We start from the raw sequence: 18,152 nt of genomic DNA on the forward strand, positions 1-18,152 counted from the left end.
GACTGCTGTGCAAAAAACTAACTGAAAGATAATTACAAAAAAAATCTTGGCTAGAAACATTATTTTTCATAGAGAGTACATGAAACATATGCTAATAAGCCAAGTTATTTGCCTGTGCAGTACTTCAAAGATGGTCTGTGTAAAATATTTTCAACCCAGTGCATGGGAAATTTGGTATGCTACTCCCTATTATTAATTCCCTGCTTAAGGGACTGGGTATTTACCCACTGAATGAAAGTACTGAACTAATGGGCTGGATCCTCCACTCAATTATGCCAGTCCAGCCCACTCAGAGAGAAACTAAGCTGGTATGAGAAAAAGAAGAATTTGACTCAATTATTTTTAACTGGACCATTCCTGAACAAGCCACTTTCATGCTAATAACACCTTTCATTAGAATTTCAATACGGGTATTTATTGTGCAAATAGGACTTCACCATCCCAGGGAGCTCCACTGGAAGGAATAGATCCAAGGTGGCCAAGTCAGCAACTGCTTCACATAGCAAAGTGGAATCTCAACAGAAACGTGTTTTAATAACAAAACAGGCGAATTAATTTCAACCAAAGTTCCTGTAAGTGACAGACTGGATATGAGAAGGGTTGGAATGGACAGAGAGGCTATTCCAGGCTCACTGATACCAGAGGAGATCTGCACTGAGCAAAAAAGGGGGAAACCTGTGTAATCCCAGCCTTCTGGTTGGAATCAGAATCACAGAACTAATGTGGTAAAAGGCATCTACAGAGAGGTGAAGCCAAACTGTAAAGCAGAAACAAAAAAAGGGAGAAGTTGGTGAGTACAGCAGAAAGTCAACTACATTCCTTATCAAAAGAGACCTCACTCAGAATTCCATAAGATTTGCTGCTCATCTAAAGCAGCCAGGAATGGTCCATAAAGCTGTAAGGAATGGGTGCAGTGTGTGATGGACACTTGTCAGACCCAAGGTCAACACAAGAAAACACAGGTGAACTGTTCGCTTCTTCACATTTCTGACTCAAAGGGAACAAGCCATTAATCCACCTCCAGGATTACACTGTATGAACACACACTGATGTCTCCCCAGAAGAGTTTTTGAACAGCAAGATGCTATTTCCAAGGCCAGCACTTAACACAAACCGGTATGAGCAGCTCTTTCAGCTGCCATTCCCCAATTACAGTGCAGGGGCTATGCACACTTCATCAAGATTCAGCATTTCAAAAATATTCCACTTTCAGAAGTCTTCACTTTTTCAAATTTCACATTTCAATGTCCCACTCAATGTCCTTTTCTTCTTTGCCCACATATACCATAAAGTATAATAAAATGGACTAGGACTGTTTTGATTGAGGAGCTGGAGGGCTCTCTCATGTTTTTGTTTTTTAGATCCTCTGCTCTGTGACATGTTAATTTAACAAAGTAAAATCTGAAGGCCACCTTTGCCATGCTAAATTTTTTGTACATCTAGAAAATTACAGACTATTGAAAGGAAAAGCAGAAATAGTCTTAGGAAAAAAACCTCCAAAATTTAAATCTTGCCAATCATACAATCACAAAATGGTTTCACTTGGAAGGGACCTTAAAGATCAACTAGTTCCAATGCCCTTGCCATGGGCAGAGACATAATTCACTAGATCAGGTTGCTAAGGGCCCCATACAACTTGATCTTGAACACTTCCAGGGATGGGACATTCCCAATTTCACTGGTAAAATGACTCCCTTTAAAACATTTCCCAACAATGTAATGCAGAAATGAAACAACAATCTTAAATTTCTGCCCACTGCTTTGAATGTAAGAGTGTGTGTGTGGACACAGGCACAGAGAGGGACACATTTAATGTGAGATTTAATGCGACAACTGAACAGGTACCCCAGTGTTCACCACATAAACAGACTTCAGGTATCCAAAGTCTATCAGTAATAAAAAGTCAAGTAACACACACACACACTTGGTTGGATTCCAGCCTGAAAGTTCTAATCCTCTTCCCTCTGCTTGCACAATCTCCACTGCCAAGCCTCGGTGTTATCAAAGGCTGGGCATGGAGCAACTTCATGGCCTGACACACATAAACCTCCTTTCACATGACTTCACAGGTAAATTCTGCAGCTCAGAGCACATGAAACCAAGCACATTATAGAGCTGGCACTCACCCTTCTTCCTCCAAATAAATAAATATGCACTTATGAGCCAGGAGAAGGAAGACACTGCTGAGATTTAACATGTCTCAATAACATAATCAGGGCTAACACGTGCAGTTGTGCTGCTTTGATGAAGACACTCACACTTCATTCTGTGCTCCTTAAGCAGATTCATAAGAAAGACTAAATTCTAGGATTTCAAGGTTGAGCAGAGAGAAGTGGATCAAAGCACCTTTCAAAAGAAATGTGATTTGTAGATCCTTCTTAATTTTACCTAATGTGGGTAAGATGTTGAATCCCAAAGGCTGGAGGACCACATTTACTACAGGAAATACAGGCACTCATAGTTCATAAAAAAAAAAAAAAGAGTCCTTATTTTTGCAAAAATCTGGGAGGAAAACAATGTTATGAGATGAGAGTTGCACTAGGAGGGAAGGGCTTCTGTTTCAGAAATTGAAAATTATTTCTGTTTTTCCCTTTGCAATGATTTGCTGTTGTAATCTAAGCATTTCAAAATGGGAAACAGGAACAATTTCATTAAGGCAATTAAGAAGATAAAAATAGAAGATATAGCACACAGGAAGAGTGATTTGGGAACAAAGTTAAAAGCCACACGTGGCCAGCAGTGGGGTCATTAAAGGAAAGGTTTCACATGTGCTAAACTGATGGCAGTACTGGTAAAAAACCAAAAAGGAAAGAAGTCAGGGGCAGAGGGGGAAGCAAAGGATAGAAGATCTTACATAAGAACTAAAGCTGAAAGAGAGTTAAAGGAAAGGCTGTAACTTATTTAAATTAAAAAAAAAAAAGGAAAAAATATTGAGGAACACAGGGAGGAGAAATCTGCAGAAAGAAAACAGAAGCTGGGCCAAAAGGATGCCACTGCCTGACAGGCACAGGTAACACTTGCACATGTGTGTGGGTGAGAACAGACAGGGAGAAAGGGGCCTGGGATGGCACAGAGACTGAGAGTGTTGAACTGCAATCCCAACTGAACCCAGCACTCCTCCTGCGAGCAAATGCAGTGAGCTTCCAGGTCAAAGTGATAAAGTTCTTCCTTGGCTACACCTGAAACAAGATCCTTCTCCCATTTTTACGTCCTCAAAGGCTGAGCTATAATGTCACCTTGGGTATATCTGCACTGTAAATACCCAAGGAACGGCTCCCAAACCTAAACACTGGGTTATCAAAAGTGACTGTGTCAGATACCCAGAGCAGGACCTCGGTGCACAAGGACTGCACCAAGGACTGGAGGGGAAGGAAAGCAGAGCTGATACAGGGATGGCAAGTACAGTGGAAACCCAGTGTTTCTGTTATGCCAACACAGAAAACACACACACAAACGTGACTCACGAGACAGTGGAGGAGGAAGCCAGGAAAGAAGTGTGGAAATGGAACCAGCTGCAGGTATAAATTGACATGTTAAATACATTTATCTGCATCTCTAACTTGTCAGGAGACACTTGGGCAATTGCTAAGCGACCTACAATTCCACACTGTCCATCACTGATCTTCCTTAATCACTTCTCAGCACATGTTGATGTAGATAATGATTTTGCACAACAAATACCAAAGCCATGAGTAATGGTAGTCAGTGTGATGCAGACAGGCCTCTACAACCTCAAAAAAGGAAATGCTGAAAATAGTTTTAGACAATTAATGAAAGACAAAAGTCTCCAATAACTTAAAACACAAATGATATGATTCTTCTCACAGTTGCACTATTGTTAGCCAAGAGCAAGTCAAGTCAGAAACTCAGGACTTATGACAACATTAAGAACTTCCTGCTGCTGCCTGCATTACCAGTGTAGTGGAAAATGGAACTGCATTAACAAACTCCAGTAAATCTTAAATTGACTGAAATGACACCTCCCCAAACACTGAGGCAGTTTAGAAACACTGTCAGGTTTTGGAAGCCAGATTATGTCAAGTGAGGATCTTTCCAGTCACTACAACCTTCAGTCATAACATCTGGATTTCACATGGCTTATCCTGTCTCTTGCTCCCTTGCTTAACTCATTGTTGCTACCTTTTCACTCAAGTTTCTCATTTATATGTGATAACATTTATCTTTACAAAGCAGTTATCACACATCCCACCATGCTGCACGCTGTGCTTAGTTTAACTAAGATCAGTACCACAAGGTGAGTAATAGAATGGTCAAATGTAGCTTTTATGTAATAACCCAGCCTCCATGTCTTTCACAAACAGGTGGGGCACTCACAGAGGGACAGTCACTAGAGTAAATAAGAGCTATACTACTTCCACATAGTACAAATTTAAAAAAAAAAACCAACCAAACAAAACCACAACAATAAATGTCAGAATTTGCATCATCCAGGATTCCATGGAATGCTGGCAGACCATCTGATCTGCACTGTGGCAGCGCTGTGCACACAAACAACAAAGACTGAAATCATCCCGGAGAGTTGTGTCAGGGATAATTTGCATGCCACCTTATCGTTTAGAATGTTTGCCTCCTTAGTGTCTAATTAATGTAAACATAGCTGTACTTACAGACAGGGTGAGCCTGATCTCCTTATGGTTACAGTTTTTTGCAAGCTTTTTCTTTAGTGCCTTAACTGCATCTTTAGGCCTGCGAGAAGAAATTAAGGAGAAAAAGTTACCAGTGAAATTGGGCTGTTTTTCTAGTTCATAACTTCATCCAAGACCCAAAAATATCAGCCTGAGATACGGCACCAAATTCATCCCTGTATTTACACCCACACAAAACGAGAGCAATTGCCCCATTGATTTCAGCCAAATCACTTCAGAACTGAGCTAGAGCAACAAAGCAGTGAATCAAGTTTGTAACTGCAGACTGTGCATTACTCCAGAGACTGTGCAGAGAAACAAAGTTATTCTCCTCTGTAAAGTCTGCTCCAAAATTATATTTTTCCACTATTGTACAACTGAACTACTTATCTAGCTTTTATTGCCAAGAAAGGGAATATCAATTGCCAGCTGTATCAAGAGTTGGCTGGTACCTATTTTTCATGTATGATGCAATTAAAAAATATTCTGCTGGGAGGGCTGTCGGGAGCAGGGGTGTCATGGATAACTTCCAATCCTATAATTGCAGGATGCATTTAACTCATCTGAGTAATTACCATGTATGGATGGACAACCCATTCCAGCCCAGAGATAGGGCCATTTCCAACCCAGCCATTTTGATTTCTATATATACATCCCATATCTTTTAACTATCTATGTAGGAGGAAGAGGGTGGAAGATGGTATCGAGATTATCACACGTGGGAAGCAGTTTTGCCTCATTAATATGGACTATCTATAGTGTACAATTATTAGGGCCAGCCCAACAATCATGGTCAACATAAACAAGATGTTCTAATGCCTCTTTAGGATCTCTCTAGAATCTAAGATGGAGCAATAGGCACAAAAAATGTTTTGATAAGAAAAAAAATAAATGTTTGTTGAAAATATTTCAAAGCCAATAAAATTAAGTGGGTATTTACCATCACTGCATTTCTCAGTTTGAAACATTATACTTCATGTGAAAAAAAAAAAAAGATACTTCTCATTTTTCTTAATCCTGTGCCATACCCAGGCATACCAGGAAAGCATCAAGGGATGGATGGGAGCATGAGTGAGGAGAAGAAAACTTTCCCTTGCAGAAAGCTGTAGTATGATTCCACTCCTGCTTCTTGTTTCCCTCACTGAAGCATCTGGAAATGCTCTGGTCAGGAGCTGGATATTGTATTAAAATAACCATTTACCTAATTAGATACAGCAGTTCTGCTGTTCCTAGTATCCTGTTACAGACTGTGACTAGTAGTAGCTGCCTAGGAGGAAGTTACAAGGAGTTCCTCTGTAAGCATAAGCTGTGCACAAGAGGAAATAAGTTTATTAAGAAAAGCTCTGTTGCATGGAAACTTCACATAAAAACTAACACTGAGGGTCAAAGCGTGCTGTTGCTTATGGCAATAACCAGAAGGGAGTTATTACTGACATTCCAAGCACTAAGAGCCATGGGTGAGAGTGTGTGGGATCCAAAAAAATGAGAGGGAAGAAAAGTTGATACAAAATAAAAAGATACATGTGCAGCAACTAAGCCCATCTCACTCTCCTGGAGAAAGCTCTTCAGCTGATGTTAAAATATGCCACTGCTAGCAGTGAGCTCTTGCAATGCAAAACTGATCTTACATGAGAACGAGTTTCCTTCTTCCCCTTTTACAGGTGAGAACAAGGAAGCTCAGAGCAGCAACTGCAAGAGGCCACCTCAGTCCTGGGAGCCTCTGGGAACAGACCCTGATGGGATGGATCCCACTGAACAGGGACCCAGCCATCGCTTCACCCCTGCTGTGACACAGCTGAGCGACTGGACAGTGCAGAACTCCAGGTTAAAAGCCGAGAGTTTTAAACAGTGTTGCAGGCACCCAAGTGCCCAAAGCCTTTTTATAGGTGGGTTTTGCAGAGGGCAGGGGTACCCCTTTAGCCTGATGAGGAGTACAGGTTGTACAAAAACACCTCAGACTCAGGTGAGAAACATTTGTTACCACCTTTCCTCCAGCGCGTGTCCACGGGGAAGAGCCTACGACTCTAATCCCTACAAGTTCTGTCGGCTCGGAGACGGGCAAAGCTTTTTTCTACGAACCAGAGGTACGTGCTCCCTGCTGCTATTTCGTTTTGGGTCACTTCACACAAGCGCCCTACACCTCCTGCTCGATGTCCCTTTGCCCTCGAGCAGCGCCGGTGCCACCTCCGAGCCGCGCACCGGCCGCTGTCGATCGCTCGCCCCCGGCCGCGCTCACCCCTCCTCCGTGGCGTTGATCAGGTCGCAGATGTGCATGAACTGCCCCCACTCCTCGGTCTGCAGCGATCCGAGCGTCGCCCGCTCTGAAAGGCCAAGGGGAGCCCAGGTTCAGCCGCCGGGCGGGGAGAGGGGGCGGCCCCGGCTCCCCTCGGGGCGGGACGGGGCGCGGAGCCCCCCCGGTACTCACCGACCAGGCTGCCCACGGCGGTGCCGAACGGGTCCTTCGGAGCCTTCCCGAAAGCCATGGCCGGCTGCCGGCAGCGTCCCGCGGGCTCTGCGGGGCTGCAGCCCCGTCCCGTCCCGTCCCCTCCGCCGGATCCGGCCGCTCCCTCCCCTCCCGCCCCGCCGGTCTCTCCCTTCCTGGCACTGGGGCGGGGCCGCCTCCAGGTACCGCCGCGGCCCCTCGTCCCGGATCGCGGGCGGGACGAGCGGGGCCGCACTGCCCCGGGGGGCTGGACCCACCGGTCCGGGGGCTGGGCTCTCTGCACTGGGGCAGGGCTCACCCCCCGAGCCTGGGCTCCCCACCCGGGACAGGGCTCACCCCCCGAGGCTGGGCTCCCCACCCAGGACAGGGCTCAGCCCCGGGGATGAGCTCCCACCCGGGACAAGGCTCACTCCCCGAGGAAGGGCTCCCACCTGGGCTCCCCCCGGGACAGGACTGACCCCGGGGCTGGGGTCTCTCCCCCAGGACAGGGCTCACTCCGGGACAAGGCTCCCCCGGGCTCGGGGTCAGCGCTAACGCGGGGCCGCACGGACGGGCAGCCCTGCACCCCCGGCCCGTCCCCTGCACCCCACCCCAAATCATCCCCTGACCCGCCCGGGTCACACAGCCAGGTCCTTTCTGTCCTGTCCCGTGGTCGGGATTGAACGTGTGAGCCCCCCTCAGCCACCTCCCGAAGGGGACTTTGTGGCTGAATTCACGAGAAAGTTGGCGTTTCAGGAGGCAAAGCTCCGAAACTCCCTCACAGCCCCTCCTGCTGCGCGACACTGCACCGCATGTACAGACACACCCCAACCTCAGCATCCACCGCTACGGAATCACCCCCCCTGCTCCCGCAGCCTGCAAACAGGTTCTCTCAAACCCCGTGTTCTTTTCTGATTCACAGGTTTAACAGGAGCAGAAGCACAGATCTCAAAGAAACAGGGAGGAAACCCCCAACAGTGCATGCAAGTTACATTCACAAAATGTAACTTTCTTTATGCAGAAACCACTAACGCGTTCCTCTCTCCACATACATATTTCCACACGTGGGACTTTCTCGCTACAATTACTATCAATGACTTCCACTGACACTTCATCACAAGCCTGACTGTACCTCAGACCTGCACAATACTCGGGAACAAACGTAGCATGAATGAAAATTAAAACCTCAGTTGTAATTTTAGTGGACAGAGAGTTGTAATTATTTCAGTATCAAACACACACAGAATTGCATTAACTAGCATTTGAGTACAGCTTAATCAGTCTTACAGTCAGGACATGATACAAGCAAATAAATTATTTGCCTGACATTAGAATTTAATGAATTAACAAAGCTCTATTTGCACTGATTATGAGAGGTTTCCCTAGGATGAACTCGCTTTCTTTCGTGGGTTGTACAACTCCGTGGCCCCATCTGCTGGATGGCTTTAACAGAAAGGCTGGAGAAAAATGTGGGTTTTTTGTGTACCTACAAGTATATCTATGAAAAAAAAGTTATTATGACAACTATTTGGCAAATTGATTGTACACCATGAATGTAGGAGCATTCTTTTTCTAACTCCTTCTATAATAAATGGGTGTTCAGCTCAGGGAGGCTCCATTTGAGACTGTTCTATTGAACACATCTCAATTTTCCTTCTCTCAGTCTTGTCATTTGGATATAAGCCAGACATCAGCTGTCAGAACAGGAGTTTGCTTACTTATTCTTGTTCACAGAATTTTGACAGACATCCTCTCAACTTAAATGTTTTATCCATTTGCTCTTTAACATTGATACTGAAATAAGGGCCTGTTTAAATTAGCCCTTGTTAAACCTGCAGTGTGAGTCAGATCTTGTTTCAAAGAGCATATTTTATTGAGCTACTCTGGGGAAAAAAAGTCCGATGAAGCCTTTTTTCCATTGGAATTTACTAATTAAAGTCACTCATTGAAAACAGCTATTGGTCTAGATCTGTGAACTCCTAATGGGCTTCAGGTTCTGCTTGGAACAAGCCTGCCTGGCTCTTCAGCCTGTTCCTGGCTGGAGTCCTTGGTATTCATCAACTGGTGGTCAAAGAGTCCCAGGAGAGTCCTACTGCACTCCTTGCAATTTTACTATCATTGCAGATGCAATATTATACTTAATTATTACTATTAAGGGACATTTTCTGTCTTTTGCAAGCACGTGGAGCATGTTATAAAAAGAAAGAAGGAAGAGGCTAAATAATTTCTCTTTGCAAAGTGTTTTGAAACAAAAGTGTTGAGTGGCATAGCTGATGTCTGCCTTGGCTCAGCTAACATGTATTATACCAACACCAGCAGGCTTGTCAATGTAATTTCATTTGCACCAGAGATTTTGATGTTGTTGCTATGTCAACTACAAATATAAGTAATTGCTATAGCTATGCAGAAGTTTTTTCAGTCTAGTTTGGCTGGTTTAAAGTTCAGTTATACATAATTATTTTAGTTTCTAAAAAAGTCACACCTTTACCTTATGTAGTCCTCAGTCCTCTTTCCAAAGAATCACATGCACACAGAGCACATTGAGTGAAATACTTAAACAAACTCTCATATTCATAATTTGATTTATGTTATTGACCTGTACCTGCTTTTGTTTGTTATATGAAAATGATAAACCAGATTGATGATTTTTGGTTTAGTTCAAAACTGAGAGAGATTCTTAAAAGATCATTGTTCATCAGAGATTAGGTGAGGAGTTCCAAAGTACTCCCTCCTTCATCTCCCAAGGGCAGAATTTACTCTCACAAACTTCACCAGAAGTCTATTTTAGTGTGATTCTTCCTTGTTATCCAGTACAACAGAGATACAGTCGAGAGGATTCTCACTCTACCTCATTAGAGCAGATGCCAGTTATGGTCTTTGCTGGTAGCTCAGCTTGAACAAACAGCTTGAGGGTTAAATCAAATCCCTTCTGCAGCATCTCCATTAACTCATTGCCTCCAGATAACAGCAAACCTAATCAGGAGCTATTTGGGCAGATTAAATTGATGCTTGGGATGCAGTCTCCCTAAGAATAGAGAGCTGTCCCCAAATATCTATTTAGGTAATTACTATTTTATGAATAAAATAAATAAATATATATATAATCCAAACTCTGTTATGTTAGCAGCACATTTAATTTGCCTCTGCAGAAAAGGGAACAAATCTGGCAGTGCCAAAGGGAGGTGATAGAGGCCTGCAGAGGGCAAGCTTGGTCAAGGAATCTCCTCATTTTTCATGCAGCAGCTACTCGAAGTTAAGGATGGTTTAGGAAAAGGCAATTCCTTATCAGCCATAGTGGGTTTTCTCATACACACGCTGTGGTTCAGATGCAGCTCTTTAGCATTACAATGCTTTCTTGTAATTTGAAATAATCTTAAAAAAATCTTTGTAAACGCAATGTCAAGCTCTCAAAAGGTAGGAGAAGGTCAGAGAGGTGGCATTTTTGTGGATGTCTCTGTACATTGGAGACTACTTAGAGAAGTTTATTTTGTAGGACATCCTCTGTGAATTTGGACAGTTGTAAAACACACTTGTGCAATTAAAGCAGGAATGCCTTCTGAGTTACATGACACTGGTACACAGCAGGACATTCAGATTGCATTTGGTACACATCACTGTGTGCTACCAGTTTAGTTTAATTTTGTTTTCAAATCATTGAAGTTCATGATAACAATCTCTCATACCTCGCTTTGAGCTGCAATATAAATTTCTTTGCCTTCAGTCAATAAGCTTGAAAAAAATATGTGATATTAACTGGTGCACTTTTTAACATTAAAAGATTACTTGCTGAGTGATGAGATCTCCAGATTAATATTTTTATCTATAAGTGGCTGGAATGCATAGTACTACAAATATTTTTGTCTGCTGCTTAAAAAGAAACAAACAAAAACCAATAAACCAACCTCCAAATCCTTCTGTCTCAGGTAGGTGATATAAGAACATAAGCTGCAGGAATCAACCTGCATCAAACCTGAAGCAAGCTGGTATTTTCAGCACCAGGAACAACCTTGATTAGTTGGACACCACTGCAATTATCAGTGTAGAAATCAATCCTGGAAGGAACTCAAATCCCCAATCTTTGCACATCAGCTGCAGGTATGGCCTTTGCCAAGAAGGTCATTTTTTCTCCTCGTGACACTCCCACTTGAAGAGCAAAGCAGCTCTCAGCAAGAGCTGAGTTCAGCACTGTTTCTCCTCATTTTCTTAGTGTTTGGACAATGGCAATGACTAAAACCAGATCCTTTAAAAATACACATTTAAAGAACACAATTTTCAGGCACTGCCTCCTAATTAAATGATTTCAGCAATAATTGATTGCCCGCAAATAGACCTACTGGCTACTGCACCAAATATCCCAAAGCTCCATGGACTGGCAGGAACTTGTCACCCACAGAGCCCTGGTTCAGATCCAAGCCTTCTCCAAGCCATGTAGTGCCATGCTGCTCACATGGCTCTCTCCTGTCCTAATTAACCAGGAGCCTCAGCTGAGCTCTCTGCTGGATTTTAATTACAGCGTTATTAATTCATGGGGAAAAAAATTGACAGATGTTTCAGGTTGGTTGTAGCAAATTAAAAGGCAGGTGCTTGGCAGAAAAGCTCAGAAATGATGCAACAAATGACTCGTGGAGGTTTAGCTGTTTTACAGTGAGCAGGGTATGTGGTACCAGTTCCTACACTGGAGTGCAGGGTGATTTCTCAGCATAAAAATAACAATAGCAACAGATTTTGCTCTCTCTGGTTTTTAAGGAAGCTTGTAAACATGTGTTCATTTTACTCCTCTTTCCTCTAAACAGAAAAAACCCTTTTTTAGGTTGTTAGTTTAGATAAATTGTGTGATGCAGAGGTAAACAATAGAAGTAGTTGGTTACTCTGCAGTGATTGTTACTCAAACTGAGCATATATAATGAAGTAAAAGACTAATTTTCAACTCTTAGATAACCAATGTTGTCATAATTTCACTAATAATTTCAATCACCTGACAAAGCAGCTCAGGAAAATGCTTGAATCAAATAAATGCATTACAGCGAACACAGGCAGGGTTTGAAAAGCTACAAAGGTCAGGATTTTAAGGAGAACAAGAAGCCAGTGCCATGACTTTGAGCTCTCCATCAATTATGCTGTTGCACAGGAATCTTTATCTGAAGTCTCAGCGAGTCTCATCTGTTGTGATGACACACAGTCTCAGATGAGCTGAAAAAACACACTTTCAGTAGACACTTGGTTATTAAAAAGTTGTTTGGATACAGGTTCTGTCTCTGTTTTGGTGATTCTCTTCCAGGGAAGGAAATGTTACAGAGTTTGTGTGCTTTGTTTGTTTTGTTTTGGTTGGTTGGTTGGGTTTTTTTTTTGTTTTTTAAATGGAACACACATATCCAATATATAGTATAACTCCCCTCAAAATGAGCCACTTTGTATTGCTTTCATGTGTTAGTATCATATAAAAACCAAAGTGTTAGGATTTCCCTAAAGTTTTTGGTTTTTTTCTTTTTTTCTTTAACAAGATGATAGTTTAAATGATGCTTCTTATCCAAGTGTATCCAAAAATTATTCAAAGACAAAAAAATCATTAGATTTCATTTTGAGCATGCAGAATCAGATACACTAACAATTTCAGAGCTAGAATTTTGGACAGTTTTGGTTTTGATAAATCAGTATTTGCTTACCAGTGGTGTTTTGTTGGAAAAAATCCCCACCACCTGTAGGTTTATCACACATCAATTGCCTCAGGCTGGGAAGTTAAAAACCCAACCCAAAACCTCTTTCCACTAGTGGAGACAGAGTTATGGGGACCTGCCAAAAGACCCCATTTCAAAGGCAGTGTTTTTCCTACTGTTGGAGTGCAGGATGTAGAGAAAAATTTGGCAACTTGTTAAATGGAAAGAATCAGCTATATATCTAGAATAAACAAAGAAATGCAGATTTTAATGCTGTAACTCAATGAAAGATGAAGAATATCTTTCCCTGTTTCTTAGGGAACAAATATTCATCCATTTTCTTAATCTGGACACAGAAACAAAGTCTGCTGGTGCTTGGACTGAGCCTTCTCCTAAGTAGAAAGTATTTATTCAGATTTCTTTCACTTCCACCACATTTGGACGTGGTCAGTGAGTGCTGTCAGTGCACGTGGCTCTGACCTGTGGGGCTTCTGCACAGCTGGTGCTCACAGATTAATAATTGTGACCTAAATGGAGATTTATGGCACTGTCCCCTCTGGGCCATCCTGAGCCTCCAGTACGTGGAGCAGGGGAACACACACAGTTCTCACAGAGTTCAGACTCTTACTTTGCATTGCAGGTCATTGGGTTTTGCAGGATGAACATAAAGAGAATGAGTTGTACAGAGCCTTGTCATGGAGCCTGAGCTCACTGACATTAAGTTCAATAAGGAAAGAAATTGCAGCAGGTACGTCCCCTGTATCAGGATGAAGCAGAGTGAAATCACTGCTGGTTACTCCTCTGAAACTTAAGGTCAAAATCTCTGAATCTCTGTTCAGAACAGCTGTAAACTTCAAAACCTACTCACTGCTTTGGCTGCATCTCCACACTGCTGTTTTTGGCAAACATTTCTGTGCAGCACATTTTACCCAGGGAGCTGGAGCACTGGCATTCATAAGACCATGCAGCTACAAGCAATTTAATGTTGTGTGAAACAATCACCATTATGTCTAAAAGGTACAGTTCACACACTGCAGGAATCCCTCTGGTATTTCCAAAAGTAGACAACAGTTTTGGATGCACAGGCAGCACAAGTCCTGTAGGCAAACTAGAAATTCCTGCTTGGCTGTACTTGAGTTTTCACCACAAGTAATGATGCACCAATGTCAGCAATGGAGGGATTTTTTAACTGAAATATTTAGTGCAGAAGAGTATCAAAATTATCTGATCTGTTTGTTGTCAAGACAGCTGTGAGGAAGAGCCTCCAAGAATTGCTTTTTCCACCATGATCAATATGTCAGAGGTCTTCCCATACTAGACTCTTACACCAAGTCTGTTGCTCCTTCCTAGTGTGGTCAGTTTTGAAAATAAGCAAGAGATTTCTTCCATCTTTTTTACTAATTCAAGACACATATTTTTCTTTGCAATGACATTTATGTGCACTCCCTACTTCTGACCTTGTGAGCAGAAAGACTCCTAAACTTTACATATAGCTGTGCCCAAAAAGAAAGGTGAAATGCAGAGCTGAACTACACTTTTGGCCTCTCAGCTTAGGAGAATCAGAATCCTTTCTGATTACAGAATTGTTCCCTAAAATGTTTTCCATCCACTTATTCCTGGAACTATGTCCACAATAACAATTTCCTCCATCGTGAATTGAAACACAAAGCTACACAAAAGGCACAGGCATCACTGCTCACTTGACCACTTGCTTGCAGAGCAGCTACACTCAGTATTTGCATCACTTCTGTGAAAGTGCCTATTCTGCAGTCTTGTGTGCAGGGCAGACCTTTAGAGCCTGGCACATTTCCACCCAACAGCCCCCCAGACAGCTCTACCTGCATGGATCAGAGATCAGACTATTACCTCTGAAGAGCTCAAACATTCCCACCATACCCCCTTGTAATGCACCCTGGTGTTCAAGCTCTCAGCAATTATAAATGACAGCATCCCTCAATTTTAGCTGCTTATATGTTCCCCATTGCTACAGTAACCGAATGCCTTATACTCCTTAATCCATTTACCTTCCAATTCCATATTGAGGTTCTGAACCAATTATAGAAAGATTTAATATTAGAGTTGTTAATTTGTCCAAAGTCCCTCTTTTGATGCCCAGTTCCAGAGATCTGAGGTTTGAAACATGCTCTCAGCTGTGGAAACTGGAAAATTTTCCTTCCATGCCTGCCCACAAAGTCTTTTGTCATGACTGAATAGGCCCCTCATTCCCACCTGCCTTTGGGAGGAGTAAGAAACTGGGGACTTTGTTGTTGATGTCAGCAGCACCAGAGGATTGTCATTGGAAATATGGAGGGTTATGTCTTCTTTCATAGAATTGTTGCCCTAAAGCACATAGAAATTACATGAGGATGCTGAGGGTGCTTCCTTAAGTGTGTGGCCACTGTGTTTTTAATTCTGCATTCCATCTATTGAGCCTTGCTCTCCTGCTCATCACGTAGGAAGTCTGAGCATTGTCAGGATTCAAACTTTGTACGACGACTGTAAACCCTTATTTTTATCTAGATATAAGGAATTTGGCCAAAGTTACACAAGAGATCTGTGGGAAATTAGGGAATTGAGCCTAAGCCTCTTATATCTTAGAGCAGCAGCCTGACTGCTGCTTTCAGAAGAGCTTCACTACATTACACCAGCTAAGTGTCTGGCTCAATCACTATTCTGTGGATTACCAGAGGGCAGATTAACTGGAGTCTGTTGAGTTTTTAAAACATAAAATAAATACCTGCTATAAGCTCTTAGCAGGTTTCTCCTAGCAAGGTTTGAGGGATTTCCACCGTCTTAATTCTGCACCTCTGTATATGCACAAAAATTGATAGCACATAAACCTACCTGGTAAGTAAAGCAAAGCCTCATAATTTTGTTTAAGGTTAATGAAAGGCAATGTCGTCCCTGACATCCCAGATAAATGATGTTTTCCATTGCTGTACACAAATGGACTGGAATACGGTTAGCACTGAGTCTGCTAGGCAAGAATAACCTCAGCTCCTTTCAATTTGGAATTCTCTAACCACCCATGGACGATAAGATGTTGTGCACTTACCATCAATTTTCTGACTTCGTGGGGAACGGAGGCTGAGAGCAAGACAGATCCTCACATGCACTGCCTTGTTACTTATAATTTCTTTACTGAGAGTTCGTGCTTCCCCTCAGCTGAGACAAATCTGTTTTCAGCTGCATCTGATAAAGCAACACCCACAGCTCAAGGTCACCAGCTCCAAATTGGTGCTTGCTTTTAACTGGTCTCACTTGAATGGTAATAAGCTTCAAGTGCTGCTTAGTCTTACCTTTGATTCGGGTAACAGTGCACCATCATCTTGTGAACGGGGCACTTGAGCTGCAGTTACACTCTTATTATTCCCGTTGCTCAAATCAATTGAGAAAATATGCAATATTATGCAATATTGTGCAATATTACCAGCGGACTTTTGAATACACAAGTGTTTACCTAAACACCAGTAAGGTGATCACTGGTTTCTCAGTGTTTCACATCAGTTCTAGTTCTTCAGTAAATCCTGTGCCGATGGAATACAGATATAATAAAGGAAATTAATTCTACTGCCACAACCTGAAAGAGCAGCACAATGGTAATAGGTGCAGTGGCACGGAGGCAGCTCACAGCATGCTGGAAGGCTGCAGTCCTGAGACTGCTCCATGGAAGACAAAAAACAGTAATCTTTCCATTGCTCTTCTTTCAGCCCTTTTACTTCTAAGGCCTAAAGCCAAGCCTAGTAAAATATGGCTAATTAAACCTCTGATCTTTAACCACTGGTGTGGCCTTCACACACAACACCACACAGTAAAGCTGCTACAAGTAACATCCTGATAACCTGCTTGTACTTATTAACACCTGTTAGAGGGAATTGGTTTCAAAGCCTCTCTGTTTAACAGGGAACAAGACCTTTAAATCTGCATACAAAACTGTATTTAAAAACCCAGCTCAATTGCAGAGTGAAAGAGCTAAACCCTATGAGAAACAGTAATGACCTTTCTGGTACATAGTTTGCTTTGCCCAGGGATATTTAACTTCTTGATTCAGTCAGTCAGTCAGTTTGGACAACTCAGTTTGCCAAGCCCTTTGTAATCTCCCTCCTTCTTACGAACACAGTTAATATTTAGCTATCAATCGAGTCAATCTTTATTCCCCCGTAACTTTTTTTCAGTTCTTTCTATACTTCTAAAGCCTGATTATAAATATACACTCCACAGAACGACTGATTTTATATTTTTAGCTAGAAAATCTTAGTGCTTAGCCCAAAAGGAAACATATCAGGGATTTCATTTTAATTAAAACCATGATATTTCCCAACAAACTTCTATAAATAAACAGTCATTCGTTACTCTCTACATGTTCCCAAATAAAAATGTTTTGTTTAATGTATGTCTTATGTAAAATGTATTATTCCTAGTCAATACATGCTTCTATAGCTGTGGGAAGCACTGCTGCACCTCATAGGAGTTACAGTTCAGACACTCACAAGTTCCTGCTCTGAGGATGGAAGTGTCTTTGGATTATCCTGAGAAATGACAGCTTTCCCTCAGGATGAGGCATCACATGAAAACATGGGATATCCAAGAGCTTGATAACATGGAAAACTCTTCAAACTTTCAGCATTACCAATGATTTTCCAAATATTTCTCTACATACCTTATCAACGTAAGAACAACAGTCACTTACTACTAAAGAGCATTTTAGGCTGATTGGCAAAACATTAACAAATATAATCCTATTGTGCAGCACCTCCTTCTCTCTGAATGCACAGGGAGTACCTCCAAGCACAGACACATCTACCTTCTCATCAGAAATTATATTTAATGCACCAAAATTACTTACCAGGACTTTGTTAAACCAGAGATAGTGCAGTGCGGGTTATGAAACCAGGATAAAGGAGGCAGGACTCTTGGGATCTCCCCTTCTGGCTTGAAAGCTGTTTGCTGTGGTCTCAGGGAAAAAAAATATGAAAAAAAAAAATAACTTCTCTATGATGCAATTTACTCATCTGAAATAATGAGATACCTCACAGCAACTCTTCAATAATACTTGTGAAACTATACAGTGATCTCTTGGCCAGAAGTGTTCTCATGGAGCCCAAATGTCAAAAATTGCTTTCAAATCAGGGAGTGAGCAAAAAGTATATACCAGACTGACATGGATGGTGCTGTAGTTATTTCCACTACAATGCCTCTCTTACTGTTTCATCTCTTTTATGGCCTATTTCATGGCCTATTTTGATGAGTTAGCATTGCCTAATACTGGTTTTTTCCCCTCCAAAATTTCACGTGTCCTCCTTTGCCCCGCTCACATCTTTTTTTTTTTTCTCCTCACAAAACTGCTCATGAATCGCTTTGGCAGTCAGAGGGTAAAGTGATAAGTACTTTTAGAATATGGCTCATGGTTCAGTGGCCATCAGCAAACGC

General features: G+C 42.2%; 1 protein-coding gene across 3 annotated transcripts in view; it reads right to left on the reverse strand.

Annotated features, from left to right (window-relative positions):
* The window catches only part of TOM1L1 (target of myb1 like 1 membrane trafficking protein), a 33,965-nt gene extending 16,066 nt beyond the window's left edge, over nt 1-17,899 (reverse strand). The window contains exons 1-3 of one of the 3 annotated variants that reach the window (XM_017811789.1): nt 17,875-17,899; nt 17,569-17,676; nt 4,629-4,707 (exon numbers count right to left, since the gene is read on the reverse strand). Coding sequence is in view for 2 of the 3 variants with exons in the window: in XM_017811787.1 (XP_017667276.1) it covers nt 4,629-4,707; nt 6,883-6,967; nt 7,072-7,129 (222 nt within the window). In the remaining variant the exon portion in view is untranslated. Of the gene's footprint in view, nt 1-4,628; nt 4,708-6,882; nt 6,968-7,071; nt 7,167-17,568; nt 17,677-17,874 lie in introns of those variants that run through there. The other 2 variants (XM_017811788.1, XM_017811787.1) reach the window with 2 other exon arrangements.
* Between the last annotated feature and the right edge of the window lie 253 nt (nt 17,900-18,152).

This window comes from Lepidothrix coronata, unplaced genomic scaffold (genome assembly GCF_001604755.1).
Source record: "Lepidothrix coronata isolate B3197 unplaced genomic scaffold, Lepidothrix_coronata-1.0 Scaffold34, whole genome shotgun sequence".
Taxonomy (NCBI): Eukaryota; Metazoa; Chordata; class Aves; order Passeriformes; family Pipridae; genus Lepidothrix; species Lepidothrix coronata.